Source organism: Anomaloglossus baeobatrachus, chromosome 7 (genome assembly GCF_048569485.1).
Source record: "Anomaloglossus baeobatrachus isolate aAnoBae1 chromosome 7, aAnoBae1.hap1, whole genome shotgun sequence".
NCBI lineage: Eukaryota > Metazoa > Chordata > Amphibia > Anura > Aromobatidae > Anomaloglossus > Anomaloglossus baeobatrachus.
In genome coordinates this window covers 148342718-148366866 of record NC_134359.1, presented here as the reverse complement: position 1 = coordinate 148366866, position 24149 = coordinate 148342718, and the positions used below count along the sequence as shown (strand labels likewise).

Sequence of the window (24149 nt, the reverse complement as noted above, 5' to 3'; positions counted from 1 at the left end):
GTGGTTCATTCGGCGTCACAGCGACGTCACTAAGCGGCCGTCCAATCAAAGCGGATGGGCGGAGATGAGTGGGACGTAACATCCCGTCCACCTCTTTCCTTCCTCATTGCGGGCGGCCGCAGGTAAGGTGAGGTTCCTCGTTCCTGTGGTGTCATACGTAACGATGTGTGCTGCCGCAGGAACAACGAACTACATCGTTACTGCAACAGCAACAATAATTGGGAAGAGGGAGGCATGTCACCGATGAGCGATTTTTCAACGTTTTTGCTACGATTCAAAATCGCTCATAGGTGTCACACACAATGACATTGCTAAAGCGGCCGGATGTGCGTCACAAATTCCGTGACCCCCAACGAGATCGCTTTAGCAATATCCTAGCGTGTAAAGCCACCCTTAGTCTGTCTGCAGTTCTGTGGAGAGATGTGTGCACCTATCAGTAATGATTGCCCCAGCAGAACTGAAAACACGCTCTGACCTCACACTAGCAGCCGGGCAGGCCAGCACCTCCAAGGCGTATAAGGAGAGGTCAGGCCAAGTATTCAGCTTGGACACCCAATAATTAAAGGGAACTAAAGCATCAGAAAGGATCCAAGTATGGTCACTTAAGTACTCCCCTTGACCATTTTGTGTAACTTCTCCCTCCTTGGAATGGTTACTGGACAGTTAGCCCTTGCTGAAGTCCTGGTTTATTGAAGATGGCCAATTTTGCACACATTTCCCCCCCCACCTCTATTGTACCTGGTGTTTGGTGCCTCTCCCCATTAATCTTTGGTGTTGAAAAAAGGCGGTACCTCTGCTGCCAGCATTGTCTGAGGGTGATCTTTTCTACATACAACGACCCTCTTGAAGGATTCCATTGTGCAACCCTTTGGTGACACCAAAATGAGAGAAGGAAATTTCCCCTTGTATCGTGGGTCCAGAAAGGTGGCCAACCAATTTCGGTTGTTGGATAAAATGTGTATCACGCAAGGATCTTGCCACAGACCGATGAACTGTTCCATGTGGGCCAAGCTGCAAACAGGCAAAGGTTCTGTGTCCCCACCAGGAGGAACAATACCCATCCTGTCTACAAGCTGACTCTCCTCCACCTCCCCCTCCCCAGCCCGTCCATGTTGGACAGACATGAAGCTGGGGTTGAGAGTCCCCTGGGTAGCATTGGGAGTCCCCTGGGTAGCATTGGGAGTCCCCTGGGTAGCATAGAAAAAGTAGTAGTCTTCCTCCTCACCCTCATCATCACCCAATCAGAATATTGGCTGAGCTGGGTAGTATCACTCATTGGGATATCTGGCTCCATAGCCATATGCTGGGCTCTCAAAGCTTCCTCTTTGAGATTATGCAGTGATTGTTTCAACAGACAGCAATGGGATGGTTAAGCTGATAATGGGCTGATCACCGCTTACGAGCTTGGTGCAGTACTCAAAGTTCTCAAGAACCTCAGAAATGTCAGCGTTCCACAAATACTCATCAGTTGTGTGGTGGCTGACTCTCAGTCTTACGGGCATGATAAAGCTGGTATTTAGCTAATGCCCTCTGCGGCTTCGTAATCCTCGACAATATAGAATGTAGAGTTCCACCATGTGGGCAGGTCGCACATGAGTCGGTGACTTGGCAAATTCAAATGCTTTGCAGCGCTGTAAAGGCCGCTTTACACGCTGCGATATCTGTACAAATATCGCTAGCATGCGTTCCCGCCCCCATCGGTTGTGCGACAGGGGCAAATCGCTGTCCGTGTCGCACATCATCGCCCGGACCCGTCACACTACTTACCTGCCTAGCGACGTCGCTGTGACCGGCGATCCACGTCCTTTCTAAGGGGCTCACAATCTAGAGTCCCTATCTGTATGTCCAATAAAAGCGGGGCAGTCCAATAGAAGCGGAGGGGCAGAGCTGAGCGGGACGTAACATCCCGCCCACCTCCTTCCTTCCGCATTGCGGCCGGCGGCAGGTAAGGAGAGGTTCCTCCGGCGTCACACGTAGCGATGTGTGCTGCCGCAGGAGCGACTAACTACTTCGTACCTGCAGCTCCAACGATATTCGAGAATGGACCCCCATGTCACCGATGAGCGATTTTGCATGTTTTTGCGAAGATGCAAAATCGCTCATAGGTGTCACATGCAATGGCATCGCTAATCCGATGGCATCGGCCGGATGTGCGTCACAAATTCCGTGATCCCAGCGACTTAGCATTAGCGATGTCGTAGCATGTAATGCCCGCTTAAGACCTGCAAAAGCGGTAGAGGAATGGCGGAAATGGGCACTAATACAGTGCACCTTCTCAAGTAGGTACAGCAAGTCAGGGTAGGTTATCATAAATTTCTGAACAACTAGGTTCAGCCGACCTTTAAAGCCGCCACTAGGTTACGTCCATTGTCGCAAGCGACCAGGCCGGGTTGGAGATGCAGCAGGGAGAGCCACTGATCGATCTGCTTTTTTATACCTTGCCACAGCTCTGCCGCAGTGTGTGGTTTGTTACCTAAACAGATCAACTTCAGCAAAGCATGTTGCCGCTTTGCCGATGCTCTGCTGCACAGCTCCCTTGGCAGTGATGGGGAGGGTAATTCAGCAGAAGAGGAGGAGGGGAGACAGGAAGTGGCGTATGGTGAGGCTTTAATGCTGGTAGAAGTTGGGCCCACTATTCTTGGCGTGGGTAGGATGTGTGATGTTACAGTTTCCGTCTTTGTCCCAGCCTCCACCAGGTTCAACCAGTGTGCCATGACAGATATATGACCACGTGTCTGTTGTTAGGTGGACCTTCCCAGTTACGGCATTGGTCATAGCACGGTTGAGATTGTGTAACACATGCTTGTGTAATGCGGGGACGGCACAACAGGCAAAATAGTGGTGGCTGGGAACACTGTACCGTGGGGAAGCCACAGCCAAGAGATCACGGAAACACTGTGTTCCCACAAGCCTAAACAACAACATCTCCATGGCTAGCAATTTGGCAATGTGCGAGTTTAGGTTTTGTGCCTGTGGGTGCGTTGTTTGTTAGTTACGCTTCCTTTCCAAGATCTCAGGCACGGACAACTGGACACTTCCCTGGGACAAGGGAGTGGATGTAGTTGTTTGCTGTGTCTGTGAAATCGCACCTTGTGGGTACGCTGTATGAACGCTTGCTTCCTAGACAGCAGATTGTAAAGGATTGCTCAGGCGACATAGCAGTGGTTTGACCTGCAGACACAAATTTGGAACTCTGGTGTTCTGCCCATATAGTCGGATGCTTGGCTGCCATGTGGTTCTGCATACTGGTGGTGCTCAGGTTGTCTTTGCCCTGGCCTCTGCGCAACTTAGTATGGCAGATGCTACAGATTACAATGTTTTTCTCTGAAGGACTTACTCTGTGTTGCTGTGCTGGCTATGCATGTTAATGGTCCAGGTCAGATCAGTGGACTCCTCATTGACCACCTCGTCTTCCATATCATCCTCCTTCCCAGTTTAGATTGTAGGTTGACCTGATGGCAACTGTGTCTCAACGTCATCAGTCGTAGGTCTTTAAATACTTCCCTATCAACACAAGCACATCCTCACGTCCCTCTTCAATGCTGCACGGCGAGAGGCCAGAGCCAACCAAAGAATACGTACAAAACAGATCCTCAGAGTGGCCAAGCATGGGGTCATATGTCTCCTGTGACTGATGATGGGGGAGGGGGGGGCGGGGAACAGGTTGAGGATTGGATGGGCCAGTCTTCTGTGTATCCACAGTTGACTGCGTGGCCATGGAAGATTGGTTGCTGCTTGACAAATGTGAAGAGGCCTTGTCTGCCATCCAAGATTTTTGCATCAAGCTTCTTCTGACGTGACAACACCACGTCCCTGTCCCTTAACTGCCTTTTTTTGTCATTTGGGGTTTTGCTGACATATATGCAGATGTTAATAGCCCAAGCCAAGCAAACTTTGACACCAAAAATATTGTGGAGAAAGTACAAGTGACTACTTCAGCACAAAATAGTAGTCATTCTTTTGTATTTGCAAAAGCCACTAGCAACATATTCTGATCAGGACGCCACAAGTCAGGCTGTGAAACCCTAAATATTGTGGAAAGAGGACCGGTGCTTTACTGTATCAGGCAGCACTGATTGCTAGAGTACTGCTTTTGTAATTATTTGCAAAAGCCACTAGCAGTAGCAGCATAATAATGTGGCTATTCTGGATGCCACAAGGCAGGCTGTGAACCCCTAAATATTGTGAAATCTGGTCCCGATTCCCTAGGTAATCCACTATCTATCCCTACCTGCTGTGACTTTGTTCAGGGCTATCAGCTCTTAAAAGAGCTATTGTATTCTGGTTTTTAGTTGGTAATATGGAGGTAGTGACACACACTGCTTTAAACACTGTCCTTGCTTGGAAATCTGTCCCTCTGTACGCTACACTGACCTACACTGACGGTAGTCCTGAAAAGTGCTTTTGTGTTAAGAGGCCTACACTCTCCCTATCATCTGCTTGCTCTATCTGGGATATGGGGAAGCTAATTTTATATGCATTCAGGACTCTACACTGGCCACTTTAGCTGCACTGGCCATTTTACAACATTGTCATTTTGTTACCATGTTATTTGACCTGATCTTTTTGATACAATAGGGTTAGGGTTTATGTGGGCTTATTTATCTATTTATTGTATGCACTTGCACTTTCTATTTTGTTAAAGATTGCCCCAATACCTTACCCTCATGATACGTGTATGTAGACCAGTCACATTTTGAACAACCTTTTTGACTCTTACTGCTGTCCTGTTGTGTATATCACATCCCTCTGTTTTATATCTCTTTTGCTGGTTGCACACAATAAAATGGTTCTATTTTTGCACTTTATGACTCTTTTCCTCCGATTTCTTGTACACTGATACAATACTGGCTCCAGACGCAATGTGTGCAAAATGGCGGGGGAAGGTCTTTTATAGACCCTATGATGCTGAGAGGCCAGCCAATCACAGTAATGCTACAACAAAGATGGCTGCGGCATTACTGTGATTGGTTAGGAAGCCCAGCATGTTTATTAGCTGCAAATCAGGCGCCAAAACGGCTGGCCAGGACTTCTGAATATAGCGAGGCGAATACACCATTGTTTGCAATATAACGAATAGCCCGAATACTGTACTGTTTAGCAAATAGTGACAAATACATTCGCTCATCACTACTCGTTTCTCCTCTCCAGCACGGAAGTTTGATGTGGCTACTGAACAGAAATATCAAAATGGCGGTTTTTGTTTTTTAACCCCTTCTGCCCCCAGGCACTTTCCGTTTTTGCGTTTGTTTTTTGCTCCCCTTCTTCCGAGAGCCGTAACTTTTTTATTTTTCCGTCAATCTTGCCATAGGAGGGCTTGTTTTTTGCGGGACGAGTTGTACTTTTAAATGAAACCATAAGTTTTACCATATAGTGTACTGGAAAACAGCAAAAAAATTCCAAGTGTGAAAAAACTGCAAAAAAGTGTGATGGCACAATAGTTTTTGGGATATTTTATTCACAGTGTTCACTATATGGTAAAACTGGTGTCATTGTGATGCCTGAGGTCGGTGCGAGTTTGCAGACCCCAAACATGTATAGATTTACTTGTATCTATGGGGTTAAAAAAAAATCACAAGTTTGTCCAATAAAAGTGGCACACGTTTACGCCATTTTCTGAAACCCATAGCGTTCTCATTTTTTGAGATCTATGGCTCAGTGACAGCTTATTTTTTGCGTCTCAGGCTGATGTTTTTAATGATACCATTTTTGCGCAGATGCTACGTTTTGATAGCCTGTTATTGCATCTTGCGCAAAACTTGTGGCGACCAAAAAACGTAATTTTGGCGTTTGGAATTTTTTTGCCGCTACACCGTTTACTGATCAGATTAATTGATTTTATAATTTGATCGGGCATTTCTGAACGCGGTGATACCAAATATATGTAGATTTTTTTTTTTTTTTTTTAACCCTTTAATTTTCAATGGGGCGAAAGGGGGGTGATTTGAACTTTTTAGGGTTGTTTTTTTTTTTAGTTGTTTCTTTTTTTTTTATTTTACTAGTGCCCCTAGGGGGCTATTGCAATCAGCAATCCGATCGCTCTGCCCTATCTGCTGATCACAGCTATACAGCTGTAAGCAGCAGATACGGTGCTTTACTTTCAATGCCGGCTGTATTCCGGCATTGAGAGGAAGTGAGTCATGTTAGCTAAAGGCGTCATCACATGACCCTGTGCTACCATGGCAACCACCGAAAGTCACGTGATCATGCACGTGACTTCCGGTGGGGGCGGCGGTAAGTGAAAATCCTGACCGCGCATATATAGATCTCACTGCCAGACTTTGGCAGTGAGATGTAAGGGGTTAAATGTTCCGGGTGGAAATTTGATTTCACTCGGAACATGTAGGCACACATGTCAGCTGTTAAAAACAGCTGATATGTGCGCTGATCGTTGCATCCTGCAGGGGGCGGGGCTTAACCTCACACGGATAGATCCGTCAAAGGTCGTGAAGGGGTTAAATATCTCAATTTTTCCCTAAATTTCCTTTAGCAGTAATGCATATCTATATTCTTACATTCATGGTTTTCATGTTTTAGCATTTCAGAGTGCAACTGTCTCCTTTTTTTTGTCATTTTGTCATGTTCAGTTATGCGTCTGTTCACATTGCAGTTTTGGGAGTGACGTTAGTCTTTTTGTTTTGATAAGACGTTAGCCAGGTCCGGACCTTTGTGTGACTATGTATGGTTGTCCACTAGGAATATCAAGTTGAAAGTTCCATCTTGGAAACTGGGCCTAGGTTCATCGGTTCGTATAAAGTGATCGCCGTCATTTACCGTATGCCCTTTCAGCTTGAGGTACCCCCTGCACTTAAAATACATAACGTTTTTCACAGTTTCTTACTCGAGAAGTTTGTTTTGTCTTTGGAGCCCACACTATTACCCCTGCCTCTAATTGTTGATCACAGTCTTGGAGTTTCAGGCGTCAAACGTCGATTCGCGTTTTTGTTTGCAGTTCTCTCCAAATGGTGCACTGGAGAATCCTCCAGTGTGGCCTGGGGAAAAAGACATGGGTACTGGCATCAGAAATGAACGCTAGTAGATTGATGTGTTCATTATATGCGTCTCATCCAGACAAATCAGGTCCTGAGGGTCCAGAGGATTCTGGTAGAAGAGGGTGGGGGATACTGCCATGGGTGTGTCCCTCTCTGTAGAGACCTCTGGAAAGTCTGGGACCAGAAGGTCACAACAGTTTATTTTGTGCAGGTCTGCAGCTTGTGTGTGAGCGTAGCTACGTTCTTGTGGGGCAGTAGGGTTTAAGGACTTTTCTGTCTAGCTATGCTTTGTAGCCTTAATATCCGGTGCAGCTCTTTGTAACCACTTTCCTTCACTATAAAAAGTCACATGTCTTGCCATCTGCTGGCAGTTATGGAATCTGCATTCTTATGCTAACCACTTTTGGAAGAAGCCAGTCTCTATAAGAGGATGAGGAGTAAGGTCAATTGCAGCTGTGGTGTTTAGCTGCATTAATGGAGCTTAGACTGTGGTTTGTGTTTTTTTTTGTTTTTTTTTTTTGTTCCCCCCCCCTTCCCCCCCGTTCTGTCTCCTAGTGTTGTATTATTGTAGTGGTGAGACTAGTGCTCCTGCTGTTCTTTTCACTAGCGAGTGAGCTCAGAGCAATCGAGGGCCTTGGCACGTGGTTGGCAACTTGGGAGAAGGAACCATATAGGTACCTTAGGGAGTGCAGGGATCAGCCTCACGTGAGTGTGAGGAGGTGAGGTGACCCCGCTGCTCTCCCCAAAGTTTTAGTGCCCGCAATTGTATCGTGTTGCGGCGCTTGCCGGGTGTTCCCTTATACCTGGCGGAACCCTGGGAGTCACTGCGTGACAGTGGCATAACCAAATTTTTTTTTTTTAAATTCTGTAGGAGTTTCAAAACTATAGCTAAGCAACCATGCATAGGTGTTTTTAACTCTTCTAGAAGTAAATTGGTTTTGCCAATAATGTCTGGGAACCTTTACAACCAAATGTCTTGGTATTTTTCATTTTTTTTTGGAGTAAGAATTACTGCACCACAATTGTGAAAAAAGTATACAGTTTTTATTACAAAAAATACAAAATACTGGAAATCACATGTGATTGCAGTTAGTGATTAGACATACATAGTTAAAATCCGGGATATAATCTAACTATCCTGTTCCCTGCACATAAATTAAGGGGTAGCCTGTCTCCCTCCCTGTGACCTTTTCTCTGTCTCATTTAATTGGATTTTAACTATGTATGTCTAATCACTAACTGCAATCACATGTGATTTCCAGTATTTTGTATTTTTTGTAATAATAAAAACTGTATACTTTTTTCACAATTGTGGTGCAGTAATTCTTACTCCAAAAAAACATGAAAAATACCCCCCTCATTCACAAGTTTTTGTATGTATTCTATGGGGTTCATGTACACTACCATCATTATGAGGTTCGCTGTACTTGGTCTTTGTTTTTCTAACCAAATGTCTGGGTTACCTTTACAACCAAAGACGTAAGAGTGTTTTGGTCAGCTCCATCCCGCAGGCTCCGGCCGCGATCCCGCGGTAATCTCGCATATCTTCTGATCTTATTAGCAGAGATGTGTAGCTAACAGGCGCAGATGGATCGGAGATCCACCCACGCCTGTTAACCCCTTAGATGGCGCTGTCAAATACTGACAGCGCAATTTAACTGGCCGCGGTGGCGATCGCACCATTCTTGGGCGCTTATGGTGTTGCCATGGAAGCGCGAGGTCAGCTGATGACCCTTGACACTACCATGACTCATTTCCTGTGAGAACCGACAGAACGCCTGCACTCACAGGAAAGCATTTTTGCTGATTAGAACGATGCTGCTCTGATCAGCAGAAATGCAGAGGCAATCGGACTGTGCAGTGATAGTCCCCTGGCAGACTAAAAAAAAAATTCCAAATGACAAAATTATGGGGTTTTTTTTTGGTCACCGCAAAATTTTTTAAAATGCAATAACAGGTGATCACAAGGTTGCATCTGCACAAAAATGGTATAATTGTAAAGTCAGCTCAAGACTGAAAATAAATAACTGAGCCACAGATCCTTAAAAGTGAGAATGCTATGGGTCTCCGAAAAAGGCGACAAACGCGCTATTTTTTTTTTTTTGACAAACTTTTAAAAACATTTTTACCCCTTAGGTAAAAGTATACATGTTTGACATCTACGAGCTCGTACTGATGTGAAGCGTCATATGGATATATCCGTTTTACCATATAGTGAACACAGTGAATAAAATACCCCCAAAACAATCATGCAATTGGACTTTTTATGCAATTTTACCGCACTTGGAATTTGTTTTCCCATTTGTCAGTACACTATATGGTAAAACTAAGGATTTCATTCAAAAGGACAACTCATCCGGCAAAAAATAAGCCCTCATATGGCAATATTGACAGAAAAATAAAAAAGTTATGGGTCTCGGAAGAAGCGGGGGAACGAAAAGGAAAAACGGAAAATCACCCAGTGGTGAAGAGGTTGAATGGGTTTTCAGATTTCAATAGGCCTCTAGCTTCAGATGCAGTTAAAAAACAAACTGTGCCTTACTCCCCCTTCCACGGTTCCAGAATTGAGTGTTTGCTGCTCCTAGTGTCTTATTTCCAGCAGCACTGATGTCACGTGGACAGTGCAGCAGCGGTTCTGACCCGCTAGTGCCACAGAGATCACTTATTGGCTCCAGTGTTGTCAATGTGATGTCAGTGCAGCAGGCAAGAAGACATGTGAGCAGCAGCTGTGACTTGGCACTGAACCATGGGAGAGGGAGGAAAGCAAAATGATTTTTGGATCAGGAAACTGTACCTGGAGACAGGGTTTTTCTGAAATATAAGAACACTCGAAGTCATTACATGTAATGTCATCAAACTATGGGTGGAAAAGATTTTCCTAAAAGATGATGTAGTCCTGTTGTTTACCAGGTAACAGCCCAAATTTTGTTCTACAGTGCTGTCCATGCAGGTCAATATATCGCCACCACTTCCTCTGAGTTTAAATGGTTTTTTAATAAACCGGTGAATGAGGGACTCTCTTGTTTTTGATTTTCTTATGTTTCTCATGTTTTCATTTCTGGACTGTCAGATTCCCTGGACTACGTCGGATTCTCCGGACTATGGCAGACCTACTTTTTTTTTTTTTTTTTAAATAAAGTCTTGAATAAGGATAGGGAAAGTGTTGGAGTATTTTTATTTTTTTCAATGAAGTTTTTTTGATTTTTTTTTTTTTTTTCTTCTTAAATTAAAGGGTTAGTCACTAACACCAGGGCTTGATGCCAGCTATGTTTTTGGACAATTCACAATTGATATTAAGCCCAAAAAACATTACCCCAATTGCCAAAGCAATCAGGAAGAGGTAAGGCCGTTGGAGCATCTCATGTAATGTTCCAATTCTGGGCAGCTGCAGGCTGGTATTTTTAGGCTGGGAAGGGCTCAATAACCATGGACCTTCCCAGCCTGATATATTCAACTCACAGCTGTCCATTTATCTCTGTCATCTTTGCACATCTATGACACATAAGTCATTAATATCTAGCATGCATTTCATTCTGGTACGTTGTACACTGTTTTTATCCGTGTGACATACGTCTTTTTTTTTTTTCATGTACCCATTGACTTCTATTTGCCCTTATTATCCGTTTGCTCAGAAAACAGACTTGTCTCCTTTTGGATCATACAAGAATTTCATGAGTATGCATGTTAACGTGTCTCCAGTTTGTGTGAAAACTGAGTCCACTCGTACTGAAAACACTGATGTGTGAAGGTGGCATAAGGCTGTGTTCAGATGGGGTATTTTCCTCTGTATAAGGACCGTGATGCCTGCACTGACTGCAGGTCTACCAGCCTCATTTGTGTCTTGGAAGATTTAGATTAGGGTCAGGAAACCCATTGTCAGTTTGGACATTGTGGTTCATATACTGTATGTATCATGAAAAACACTGTCTGAACCCAGCTGTACATTAAAAATAAAATGGAGCCACACTGAAAGTTATCTGTAATCCGGTTTCTCAGCACAAGATGCATATCTTGTGAAATACATCTTAGAACTGTACATGCTTTAAAGGGAATGTCAAAGTGTTCTATAATTCTTACATAAAATTTGAGTAATATTAAAGCACCACTCCAGCACTTTTTATATATATATATATATATATATATATATATATATATATATATATTGCACTGTCTTGAGTGGTGCTTTAAATCTAAGTCCCCTAACCTGTGTGTGATATACTTGTCTTCCGGTGGTTTCATCTTTCTCAGGTGTCACTCCGGTCCCGGTCTCCTGTGATTTGTGACCTGCTAACAGCTCCAGTGTTGCATGGAGCAGCTGGAGGTCACAACTCAATACATCGCTACGAGAGCCTCGTTCTGGCCTCATTCTGGCTCTCGTAGATATGCATTGAGCCCTTGTGAGGTTAATTTCTGACTTCTGTCTAGTTAGAAGTTACTGACACAAGATCGTATCGCGAGAACAGAGTTGTGTCCGTAAAAGGTGAAGTTGCTGGATGTTGAGTATATGACGGTAAAGGGGGCTTAGTTGTAAAGCGCCACTCCCATGTTGGGAAAAAAAAACCTCCTGGAGTGGTACTTTAATCCTCTTCAAATATAGGGTAATTGTGATTATATAACATAACATGAACATTTTAACCAGTTTTTTTTTTTTTATATTCCCCTCTTTCACAGAACAAAAATGAATGTGGGTGTAGCACACAGTGAGGTAAACCCAAATACGAGGGTAATGAACAGTCGTGGGATGTGGCTGACGTACGCCCTGGGAGTTGGCATGCTGCATATCGTACTCCTCAGCATTCCCTTCTTTAGTGTTCCAGTCGCTTGGACTTTGACTAATGTCATCCACAACTTGGTAAGTTCTTGATACAGTTGTATAGATCATTTCTGTTAGGCCTAAGCCATACGGCGAGAAAATCTGTGCGAGTGAAGTAAGATAAAACATTGCATTCCACTTGGACCAATATTACCCTGTGTGTCAGTGCACATGAGCGATTATTTTCTCAGCCCTAATCGGACCGAGAAAACCATCGCAGCATGATGCGATTGTAATGCGAGACTCTCTCGCACCCATTCAAGTGTATGGGGCGAGAGAAAAATCGCACTGCACTCGCAGTACACCGGTGTACCCGCGAGTGCAGTGTGAGAATCGCAATAGCCGGCTACGGAGGAGAAAGGGAGAGAAATCCTTCCCTCCCCTCTGCAGCACCGGCCCTCCCCTCCTCAGTGCCGGCCTGCCCCCCCCGCAGCTGAGGTCCGCTCGCACAGTCGGACCTCAGTCGCAGGGATACTAGCATGACACTCGGCTCTGCTGTACTGCCTGTGTGAGCCGAGTGTCATGCGAGCATCGCACTAGTGCCCCGTGTGGCCCCGGCCTTAGGGTTATCTGGCAGACGACCCCCTCCAAGTCATACAGTGGGTACGAAAAGTATTCAGACCTCTTTAAATTTTTCCCTCTTTGTTTCATTGCAAGCATTTGGTAAATTCAAAAAAGTTGATATTTTTTCTCAATGTACACTCTTCATCCCATCTTGACAGAAAAAAAAACAGAAATGTAGACATTTTTGCAAATTTACTAAACAAGAAAAACTGAAATATCACATGGTCATAAATATTCAGACCTTTGCTCAGACACTCATATTTAAGTCACATGCTGTCCATTTACTTGTGATCCTCCTTGAGATGGTTCTACTCCTTCATTGGAGTCCAGCTGTGTTTAATCTGATAGGACTTGATTTGGAAAGGCATACACCTGTGTATATAAGTCCTCACAGTGCATGTCAGATCCAATGAGAATCATGGGGTGAAAGGAACTGCCCAAGGAGCGCATAGACAATATTGTGGCAAAGCACCGATCTGGCCAAGGTTACAAAATAATTTCTGCAGTACTCATGGTTCCTAAGAGCATAGTGGCCTCCATAATGCTTAAAGGGAACCAATCACCAGGATGTCTGTATATAAGCTAAAGCAAGTGCTGTACTGGCGCTATCAGGCAGATTCTCTACATACCATTAGTGGTCAGCTCGGATGTATAGGTTTTCAAATCTAAGAAAGTTTATAAATTCAGCAGCTTCTTGATTGACAATTGCACCAGAGCAGATAATAACCGGGCGGGTATTCCTGCCCCCCCCCCCTGCCTGTTCCTCCCTCTCTCTGTTGTCTATGATAATTTCACTATTCATTAAGCTGGCGTCTGAGTTGGCACCTGTGCATAGCGCTTACCTCCGACACCATCTTTGTGAATATTGTTTTACCTTTGCTATTCTATTCTTCCGATTGAGGGCGGCACATGCGCCCTCACATCTTCTGCTCTCTTGTGACCGTGGGAGCGTGTGCGGTCACAACAGAAGGGGAGAACAGCTGATTGGAGGACACCGTGCCGCCCTGAGACTCCTGCCAGCGCCAGGTTGAAAAAGACAGAAGACCAGGACTGTTGATGGGTGAGAGATGGGGGAAGAGAGTAATAAAGATGGAGTCCCTATTTCTAATAAATACAAGTAATGTCTTCTTTTTTTGTTTTTTATTTTATTTTATATAAAGGCTTTTGCCAAAAAGAAACTAAAAAAAAAACAAACAAAAAACGTGGGCTTTGCCATATTTTTGTACGCTAGCCAGGTACAGCAAGCAGGGACGGGTTGCCCCCAGCTGTCTATTTGTACCCTGCTGGGAACCAAAAATATAGGGAAGCCCTTTATTTTTAATTATTTCATGAATTTCATGAAATAATGTAAAAAAAAAAAAAAAAAACATGGGCTTTGCTCAATTTTTGTGTCTAGCCAGGCACAACTAGGCGGCTTTGGACAGGAATCTGCAGCGCTGGGTAGCCCAAGCTTTCTGCTACCCCCCCTCCCCCCGGCGGCAAATTGCAGTCCGTAGCCGCCCCAGAAAATGGCGCTTTCGTAGAAGCGCCATCTTCTGGCACTGTATCCAACTCTCCAGCGGCCCTGGGTAATAAGGGGTTAATACCAACTTTGTTTTACCAGGTGGTATTAAGCCAGAGATTCTTAATGTCAGGCCAAGTTTGGCCTGGCCATTAAGAATCTCCAATAAAGGGTTAAAAAAAAAAAAGACATCACACAGAAAAAAAATATTTTTATTAGAAATAAATACAGACCCACTTGGGGACTCCATCTTTATTAATCCCTCTCACCCCTCCACGATCCTGGTCTTCTGTCTTCTTTCTTTTGTCTTCTTCAACCTGGCGCTGGCAGGTGTCTTGAGGCGGCACGGTATCCTCCGATCAGCTGTTCTCCTCTTCTGTTGTGACCACGCGCGGTCACAAGAGAGCAGAGAATGCGAGGAAGCATGCATCGCCCTTTCAGTCACAAGAATATAATAATCTGGAAACGCAGGCTTCAGAAAGACGGCGCTGGAGATGAGCGCTATGCGCAGGCGCCAACTCCGACGCCAACTTACTGAATAGAAAAATTAGCATAGAGAGAGAGGGAGGAACAGGCAGCGTGGGGTGGGGGGGGGGATCCATGTGCATAACCCACGCTGCTGTTTGCTGTGGTGAAATTTTCACTCAAAAAGCTGACATTTTTAAACTTCTCTTTCTTGGATTTGAAAGCCTAAACATCTGAGCTGACCACTAATGGTATGTAGATTATCTGCCTGATAGTGCCAGTATAGCACTGGTTTTAGGCTGTATACAAAATTCCTGGTGATTGGTTCCCTTTAAACGGAAGAAGTTTGGGACCATCAGAACTCTTCCTAGACCTGGCTGTCCAGCCAAACTGAGCAACCATGGGAGAAGAGCCTTGGTGATAGTGATAAAGAAGAACCCCAAGATCACTGTGGCTGAGCTCCAGAGATGAAGTAAGGAGATGGGAGAAAGTTTCACATAGTCAACTATCACTGAAGCCCTCCACCAGTCAGGCCTTTATGGGAGAGTGGACAGACAAAAGCCTCTCCTCAGTGCAAGACATATGAAAGCCTGCATAGAGTTTGCAAAAAAAAAAAAACACATGAAGGACTCCCAGACTATGAGAAATAAGATTCTCTGGTCTGATGAGACGAAGATAGAATTACCACCAAAACGTTCTAAGCGGTATGTATGGAGAAAACCAGGCACTGCTCATCACCTGCCGAATACAATCCCAACAGTGAAACATGGTTGTGGCAGCAGCATACTATGGGGCTGTTTTTCAGCTGCAGGGACAGGACGACTAGTTGTAATTGAAGGAAAGATGAATGCAACCAAGTAAAGAGAGATCCTGGAAGAAAACCTTTTCTAGAGTTGACCTCAGACTTGGCGAAAGGTTCACCTTCCAACAAGATAATGACCCTAAGCACTCAGCTAAAATAACAAAGGAGTGGCTTCAGAAAAACTCTGACCTTTCTTGACTGACCCAGCCAGAGCCCTGACCTAAACTCAATTGAGCATCTCTGGAGAGACCTGATAATTGCTGTACACCAACGTTCACCATCCAACCTGCAAGGAAAAATGGCAGAGGATCCCCAAATCCATGTGTGAAAAACTTGTTGCATCGTTCTCAAGAAGACTCATGGCTGTACTAGCTCAAAAGGTTGTTTACACAATACTGAGCAAAGGGTCTGAATACTTATGGCCATGTTTTTCTTATTTAATAAATTTGCAAACATGTCTACATTTCTGTTTTTCTGTCAAGATGGGGTGCAGAATGTACATTATTGAAGAAAAAAAAAAGAACTTTTTAGAATTTACCAAATGCCTGTAATGAAACAGAGTGAAAAATTTAAAGGGGTCTGAATACTTTCTGTACCCACTGTATGCTTTGTATGAACCTAATTTACACCTGTACATAGATGTATTTATTATGAAATCCTTCATTTTCCCTTTCGCCCATGACAGCACCACCTGAGAGGTTCCGCCCACATCAGGACAGGAAACCCACTGATAAAAAGGCGGTACCTCTCCTCCACATCAGTTTGGTTTCCTGTCCTGATGGGACAACCCACGGATTCTCCCAGGTTTGACCCGGTGGGGAAGTTTGGTTCTTACCGAAAGCCGGCATTTGGGCCTGGATGCACCTCCCCAGGGCTTCGGCTGTCTGCGGTGGTGGGGCGCGGGCCTGGAGCGGGTGCTCGGCTCTGCGTCGCCCCAGGCTATGTGATCCTCACACGGAGCCCGCGAGACGGGCGCCCTGCTGACGGAACGCCGGGTTGAAGAGGAAGTGACGCGGCACCCGGAAGTTCATCACCTGTGCATGTGCAAGGTGTTCCAAGATGGCGGCGCCCAGTGAACGGATTTCGGGCGGGAAATTTGAACCAGGGAGGTATGAGGAGTCACCTTCCCTGCATTCTGGTGAGTATGGCTTCTCCCCTATTCAGGATGGAAGACAACTCTCCTCCAGAGCAGGATGTGCTGGAACAGCATACGGATTCCCAGGGCAGCAAGGGGAGCGCTCCTCCGGCAGGGCTAGTCCCTCCAGTCCGGCAAGTCGACATTCCAGGGGATCTGAGAAATCCAAATCTGGAAGTCATAAACTGCCTCCGAAACCGGTACCAGATCCGCTATCTTGGGGGGTGAGTGTCTGCTGCAGCATTTCATTGTCTATTGATCATATATGCAGGGCCGCCACTTGGTCCTCTTCCTCTACCTTTTTCTGTCACTATAGACTTGACTTTTCCTCCACGGCCGACCCTTCTTGGTAGGCGAGTATTACAGGCGGTGGTCCCTCCCTAAGGTGATTGGTCTCTAGAATCTCTCAGGTGGTGCTGTCATGGGCGAAAGGGAAAAATCTTAATTACTTACCGGTAATGGGATTTTCAGAAGCCCATGACAGCACCCTTAGTTCCCCCCCCCATTCACTGGTTATGGGCACCCTTCGGGGAGTGTTAGAGTTAATGGTGTATTCCTTTGGTGGTGGTGTGATTTAACATTTTTTGTTTGTGTTTTGCTGGTCCTTTCTGGCTCTGTAAACCTACTGATGTGGAGGAGAGGTACCGCCTTTTTATCAGTGGGTTTCCTGTCCTGATGTGGGCGGAACCTATCTCTCAGGTGGTGCTGTCATGGGCTTCTGAAAATCCCATTAACGGTAAGTAATTAAGATTCTTCTCACCAAGCATTGTCTAGCTACTTGTCATTTTTTGTGTGCTTCCCTGGTGACCCTTTTTGAGTTCTTCTTTAAGTTAGTTTTGCTGCAGGTGTTACATAGTTAATATCCATTTATATTAACTTTTATTAATTAAGCAATTTGAGCTTTTTTGCACGTGCACTTTTTTGTGGTATTGTACCCAATATTTCTGCCTGTTATAATACACTCCTTTATCATTTTTTCCTGCTACCACTAGTACTTTTAAGCATAAATACCTTTTTATTTATTATCAGTAGCTGTGTACACACAAATAAAATATGATTGTATGCATTTTCCCATTAGAATATTTTTGCCCTGCCCCACTTTAACTGCATTTTACTGTTATCCCCACACCTTTTTTTAACTATAATGGTATGTAGTTTATTTATTGCTAATTAGATATGAGTGAACCTGTTCAGAAAAGGTTCGGCTTGGGCTCGGATACCCAAACACTTTTCTCAAAAGTTGGCAATGTTCAATTTTGTTCAGTAAGTATTGGTATGGCTGTGATTGGACAGGGAAATCACTGTAAAAAAAAGGAAGCAAAATGGTTAAAGCAGGACATACTGAGTCTCCCGTTGGCTGTAACACTATTTCCAGGGCCGCTCATTATTCCTTATGAATATTCACTGCTTCCCGCGCCCACAGGCATTCTTGCATCTCTGATTGGCTGCAGTCAGACTGCGTCCCACAGTCTCTTACAGCGTCTGTGATTGCTTGGAATCACATGCTGTCTGTGTCCCTATTGTCGTGTAAAAATAAATAAATAAAAAATGGCGTAGGGTCCTCCCGTATATTGATACCCAGCGTAGATGAAGCGGAAGCTAAGGGCCGCTGCCCCAGCTGTGTGCGCGATATCTTGACTGTGTATCAAAATAAGAGGGACCTCATGCGGTTTTTAAAAATTACTTAAATAATTTTTTTTAAAAAAGTTCCCCTGTAATAAGGGGTTAATGACAGCTCACATCTGTCATCAAGCCCTGGATTAGTGATGGGTAAGGGTTAATGAAACCTCCACTAATCTTATAAGCTAAAAAAAATTAAAACACAAGCAGCAAAAAAAAATAAAAATAAAAAAAAACATCCTCTTTTACCAATGTATGTTGTGTTGATGTGTACTAATGTTCACCAGCCAGAGCCCTTACCTAAACCCAATTGAGCATCTCTGGAGAGACCTGATAATGGCTATCCACCAACGTTCACCATCCAACCTGACGGAACTGGAGAGGATCTGCAAGGAAGAATGGCAGAGGATCCCCAAATCCAGGTGTGAAAAAGTTGTTGCATCATTCCCAAGATGAATGGGAGTAATTTCCTTTACTCTTCACAAATATTTATACTTTGTCTAGGAAATTGACACAAAAAGTATATTTCCGTTTATGATTGTAACATCAAACAAATGTGGAAAAGTTCACGGAGTATAAATACTTTTTAAGGCACTTCGTATGTATCTATGTATATTTGTGTCTCTAGATAGATGGCAATTTGTGTGTGAATAGAGATGTGTGTTACGATGCTACTCCCTTGGCTGCTGCACGTGGTAGTGACAGGAACGCTATTCATTTAATCAGTCCATCTGGTTTATTTAAGTTCACATAAACTGTTCTTCCTAAGGAAATGTAAAGCAAACCTTACTCCGGCATAAAAGAACATAACAAAAAAAAGTCTGTTATGACTGCAGAATCACCTGCTCAGGATAAGACATGTTTACCTTTACGCAAGTGTGCCACTGGAGATGTGGCAGCCTCCACACACAGACCATGTGTGAGACCGCCTTCATTTGTACACATATACCACACCGATCGGTGGATGAATGTGAGCAGCCAGACCGACCCATCTATTTTGCTGCCCGCAAACTCTGGCCCTAATGCACCCTAAGAGCTCACTTTGTACTAAATGTACTCGAACTTGCACCCGGGTTTACATTAGAGACTAACCACCTCTGCAACACATGCCTCCAAAACCCTACATGTCCAGTTGAAAGCTTACATACCTACATACTTCTCCCCTCTGCCTAAAGCTGTGGGGGTTGGCTCCTTCCACTACCATACAAGTAATCTCGAAAGTGCATTTGCATTACCATGCAGCTTTCCGGCTCTGTTAAACATGAAAGCTGAAATCTTGAAAGGCTAAAAACGAGCTGGTAATTTGATTATTCTTCCCCTTTTTCTCACTCATCCACCTGAGTGGGGCATGGTCTGATACTACCTTTTGGGCTGAAGGTTTAGATTAATATCAGAACATGTCAACTGCCCACCCCCAATATATTTGTTTTAATCAATGATTGACACTTTGGCTTTATCATTGGAGTAGTGGACCTTAGTTCTACAATAGCTGTTGTAGCATCTGTGTGAATCTAGCTGAGGATTAAAATATCTTTCTTATCCTTATACTTGAGGGCAAGCAGCTCTCCACTGCGAACAGGTCCTGACTGCCCCTTTTTGAACTTTTCATTGACCAATAATTATGGAAACCCTTGATTGTTTTTACAAATGGTCACATCTGGCAAATGCTACATCAAGGGGCAAAGCATACTCCAGTTCATTAGTACTAGGGATATCGCTTGTACTGAGCATTTTTACTTACTTAAAGAAGTTTCTCCAGTAGCGCCATTTGCCTTTCTTATACTGGTCTTTGTTGTTTTTGAGTGATTGCTCAGAAATGAGCAGCCATTCTGGACTAGACAGAATGATTGACCATTTCTGAGCTATCATTATCACTTTAACTAAAGCCCTCAAAATAATCTCCATCTGACATCAGAACATAAAAGGGCGTACTCCTCCTCTGTAGTACAAAACTGATGTGCCATTTTATTACTTTAATATTTTTTTATATATAATGTATATGTTATATTTTAGTATATAAATCTGCTCCTATCAATTTATGTATATACTAGCTGTAGAACCCGGCATTGCCCGGAATAGTAACTAAGGCCGGGGCCAAACGGGGCACTAGTGCGATCCTCGCATGACACTCGGCTTACGCTGGCAGCACAGCGGGAGCCGAGTGTCATGCAAGTGTAACTGCTTTTGAGGTCCGATCATGCGATCGGACCTCAGCAGCGGGGGGTGGGCCGGCACTCAGGAGGGGCGCGCTGGCGCTGCGGAGGGGAGGGCGGGATTTATCTCCCTCTCTCCTCCGTAGCCGGCTATTGCCATTCTCGACCTGCACTCGCGGTACACCGGAATACTGCAAGTGCAGTGCGGTTTTTCTCTCGCCCCATAGACTTGAATGGTTCTTTATTCGATTAGGGCTGACAAAATAATCGATCGTGGGGGCTGACACAGGCTAATATTGGTCCGAGTGGAATGCGATGTTTTATCGCATTCCACTCACACCGATTTTCATGCCGTGTGTCTCTGAAGTTTCTCACTCTCTGTGTCCCTCTCTGCTTGCTCTCCCCTCTCTCCCCTCTCTGCGCCCGCACTCCCCTCTCTGCGCCCGTACTCCCCTCTCTGCGCCCGCACTCCCCTCTGTCTCTGTGCCCGCTCTCCACCGAAATCATATTAACTTGCACATAAGGGGTCTTATGCTAAGAATGTCCTTTATTGCCTATAGCAACCAATCGAAGCTCCTGGACCTGTAACAAAATAGAAGCATACCTGTGATTGGTTGCTGTAGGCCACCTGATAAATATCCAGGCTAACTATCAAAATAGCCCATATATTGCCTTACAAAACCTCACACAATTAGTATACAGGTAAGGTCATATGACTTGCATCAGCCTCTACACAGACTCTACTACAGACTCACACACTAAAAATGTCCTTCATTGCCTATAGCAACCTGAGCTCCTTGACCTGTAACAAAATAGAAGCAGACCTGTGATTGGCTACTATAGGCCACCTGATAAATATCAAGAGTAACCGTCAAAACGGACAATATATTACCTCAAACATCCAAAGTGTGTGTGTGTGTGTGTGTGTGTGTGTTTTGTCTTGCTGTGTGTGCGCAATAGATATCCAAAAGAAAAAAGGCACTCACCGGAGATGCTGTGCATAAGGTAGTTTATTCTCACTTCGGGTTACATGTGAAGGCTTGTGAGGGAGGGGGGGGGGGACTTATTATTATTTATTATTAATTATTATTATTATTTATTTATGGAGCACCATTGATACCATGGTGCTGTACATGAGAAGGGGGTTACATACAGAATACATACACAAGTTACAATAGACAGAGGGAGGGAAGAGGGCCCTGCCCTTGCGGACTTACATTCTAAAGGATTTTGGGTAGGAGACAGTAGGTGGGGTGTGGGTGGGGTGGCAGCTCCGCACGGTGGTGGAGCGGCAGCTCCGCACGGTGCTCCTCACATAGCACAGTGAACGACGGCTGTTTTGCACCTGTACACGGCGCTTCAACGAGTCCATAAGTACTGACGTCATTTCCCACGATTTAAAGCATCAAGCTTATTAACTGACGTTACACATATTTAAAACCGTTAAAAACAATAACCAGAAAGTAACCAGTATATTACGTGGGCCATATGTAATATTAATGTACAGAATGTTACAACATTACTCCTTATTACAACTATATTCTAAAATGGGTATTTCACATAAAAACAATAAGATCATTTTTCTCATTAAAACCAAAGGAGCCTGTGGCATTATATTTTATTATATTATTGCGTCTTTTTGCAATACTAATTTATGGATATCTCCTCCTTCTGCCATATTCTCTTTCCAACCCAGCAAATTTCAACACACTACAGTCTGCCTTATGCACCTCTCTCACGAGTGATCATTCTAGTTGCTCCTATACCAGTCCCTATAGAGTTGCGGTGCTCTCTGAAGCGTATGAATAACGACCTAATTGTTTTCCCTATATAGTATTTTCTACATGGGAAAAAAACGACATACACCACCATCTTGGTTTTACATGTAATCAGTTGTTTTGTTATATGCCAACTGTACCCCATTTTTATATCCTTACCTGTGAGGTGATACCTGCAAAATGAGCAATTTCCACATTTGTGGTTGCCTGTAGAACTAAATTTGTGTAGCCATTTTTAGGTGGTGCATATCGTTTTTTTACCAAGATCTCTCCCAAATTTCTACACCTTCTATACACCACTATAGGTTTTTGTTTCACTATTTCTTCTAAATCTCTGTCCCTTTAAATCAAATGCCAATTTTTGTTGATTACTGAATGAATCGTGTTTTCTAACTGGCCATATCTGAAACTAAATACGAGTCTCTGGGGTTTTTTCCTCTTTCTTTTCTACCTTTCTGTTGATTAACAGAGAGCACCACTATGTGTGCACGACCGCATGCTTCTTTGTTTCCATTTGGATAGCCCCGCTCTAAAAACGTGCCGTCAACTCTGCTGTTTATTCCTGTAGCCTAACGGGATCACTAGTTATTCTATTCAGACGCGTAAATTGACTGAAAGGAATCAATTTCTTTGTGCGATGCATGTGCACTATGATGTTTACTGAGGTAGATTTCCTAAACAGCTCTTGTTCCATTTTTTCCTTCCCTGGCTATCAACTTTCCGTCAAGAAATTCGATGATTTCAGCTTCAAACACATGGGTAAAATACATATTAAACTCATTGATTGTATTTAGGGAAGATATAAACTCTTCAAATATGCTTTCTGACCCGTCCCAAATAATTAGGATGTTATCCACATACCGTAGAAATAACTGTTAAAAAAATGGATTGTTGATATTTTACACTAGATCATTCGCCATACGCTCTAAGAAAATATTAGCGAAAGTACAGTACATACCAAAAGTTTGGACACCCCTTCTCATTCAAAGAGTTTTCTTTATTGTCAGGACTCTGAAAATTGTAGATTCTCATTGAAGGCATCAAAATTATGAATTAACACATGTGGAATGAAATACTTAACCAAACAGTGTGAAACAACTGAAAATATATCTTATATTCTAGGTTCTTCAAAGTAGCCTCCTTTTGCTCTGATTACTACTTTGCACACTCTTGGCATTTTCTTGATGAGCTTCAAGAGGAAGTCACCGGAAATGGTTCTCACTTCACAGGTGTGCCCTGTCAGGTTTAATAAGTGGGATTTCTTGCCTTATAAATGGGGTTGGGACCATCAGTCGTGTTGTGCAGACGTCTGGTGGATACACAGCTGATAGTCCTACTGAATAGACTGTAGGAATTTGTATTATGGCAAGAAAAAAGCAGCTACAGTGCTGGCCAAAAGTATTGGCACCCCTGCAATTCTGTCAGATAATACTGAAAATGATTGCAATCACAAATTCTTTGGTATTATTATCTTTTTTTTTTGCTTGCAATGAAAAAACACAAGAGACTGAAACAAAAATCAAATCATTGATCATTTCACACAAAACTCCAAAAATGGGCCAGACAAAAGTATTGGCACGCTTAGCCTAATACTTGGTTGCACAACCTTTATCCAAAATAACTGCAAACAACCGCTTCCGGTAACCATCAATGAGTTTCTTACAATGCTCTGCAGGAATTTTAGACCATTATTCTTTGGCAAACAGCTCCAGGTGCCTGAGATTTGAAGGGTGCCTTCTCCAAACTGACATTTTGAGATCTCTCCACAGGTGTTCTATGGGATTCAGGTCTGGACTCCTTGCTGGCCACTTTAGTAGTCTCCAGTGCTTTCTCTGAAACCATTTTCAAGTGCTTTTTGAAGTGTGTTTTGGGTCATTGCACTGCTGGAAGACCCATGACCTCTGAGGGAGACCCAGCTTTCTCACACTGGGCCCTACATTATGCTGGAAAATTTGTTGGTAGTCTTCAGACATCATAATGCCATACACACGGTCAAGCAGTCCAGTGCCAGAGGCAGCAAAGCAACCCCAAAACATCAGGAAACCTCCGCCATGTTTGACTGTAGGGACCATGTTCTTTTCTTTGAAGTACTTTTTTTTTTTTTCCTCCTGTAAACTCTATGTTGATGGCTTTTCCCAAAAAGCTCTACTTCTGTCTCATCTGACCAGAGAACATTCTTCCAAAACGTTTTAGGCTTTCTCAGGTAAGTTTTGGCAAACTCCAGCCTGGCTTTTTTATGTCTCGGGGTAAGAAGTGGGGTCTTCCTGGGTATCCTACCATACACTCCCTTTTCATTCAGACGCCGACGGATAGTACGGGTTGACAC

The 24149-nt window shown here is 43.9% G+C and overlaps 1 protein-coding gene across 10 annotated transcripts in view; it reads left to right on the top strand.

Annotated features, from left to right (window-relative positions):
* The window catches only part of ORMDL1 (ORMDL sphingolipid biosynthesis regulator 1), a 390769-nt gene that overhangs the window by 95244 nt on the left and 271376 nt on the right, over nt 1-24149 (top strand). For 7 of the 10 annotated variants that reach the window (XR_012724843.1, XM_075319028.1, XM_075319027.1 and 4 more), the window contains one exon: nt 11664-11844. Coding sequence is in view for 6 of the 10 variants with exons in the window: in XM_075319027.1 (XP_075175142.1) it covers nt 11664-11844 (181 nt within the window). In the remaining 4 variants the exon portion in view is untranslated. Of the gene's footprint in view, nt 1-11663; nt 11845-16899; nt 17009-18179; nt 18315-24149 lie in introns of those variants that run through there. The other 3 variants (XR_012724845.1, XR_012724844.1, XR_012724846.1) reach the window with 3 other exon arrangements.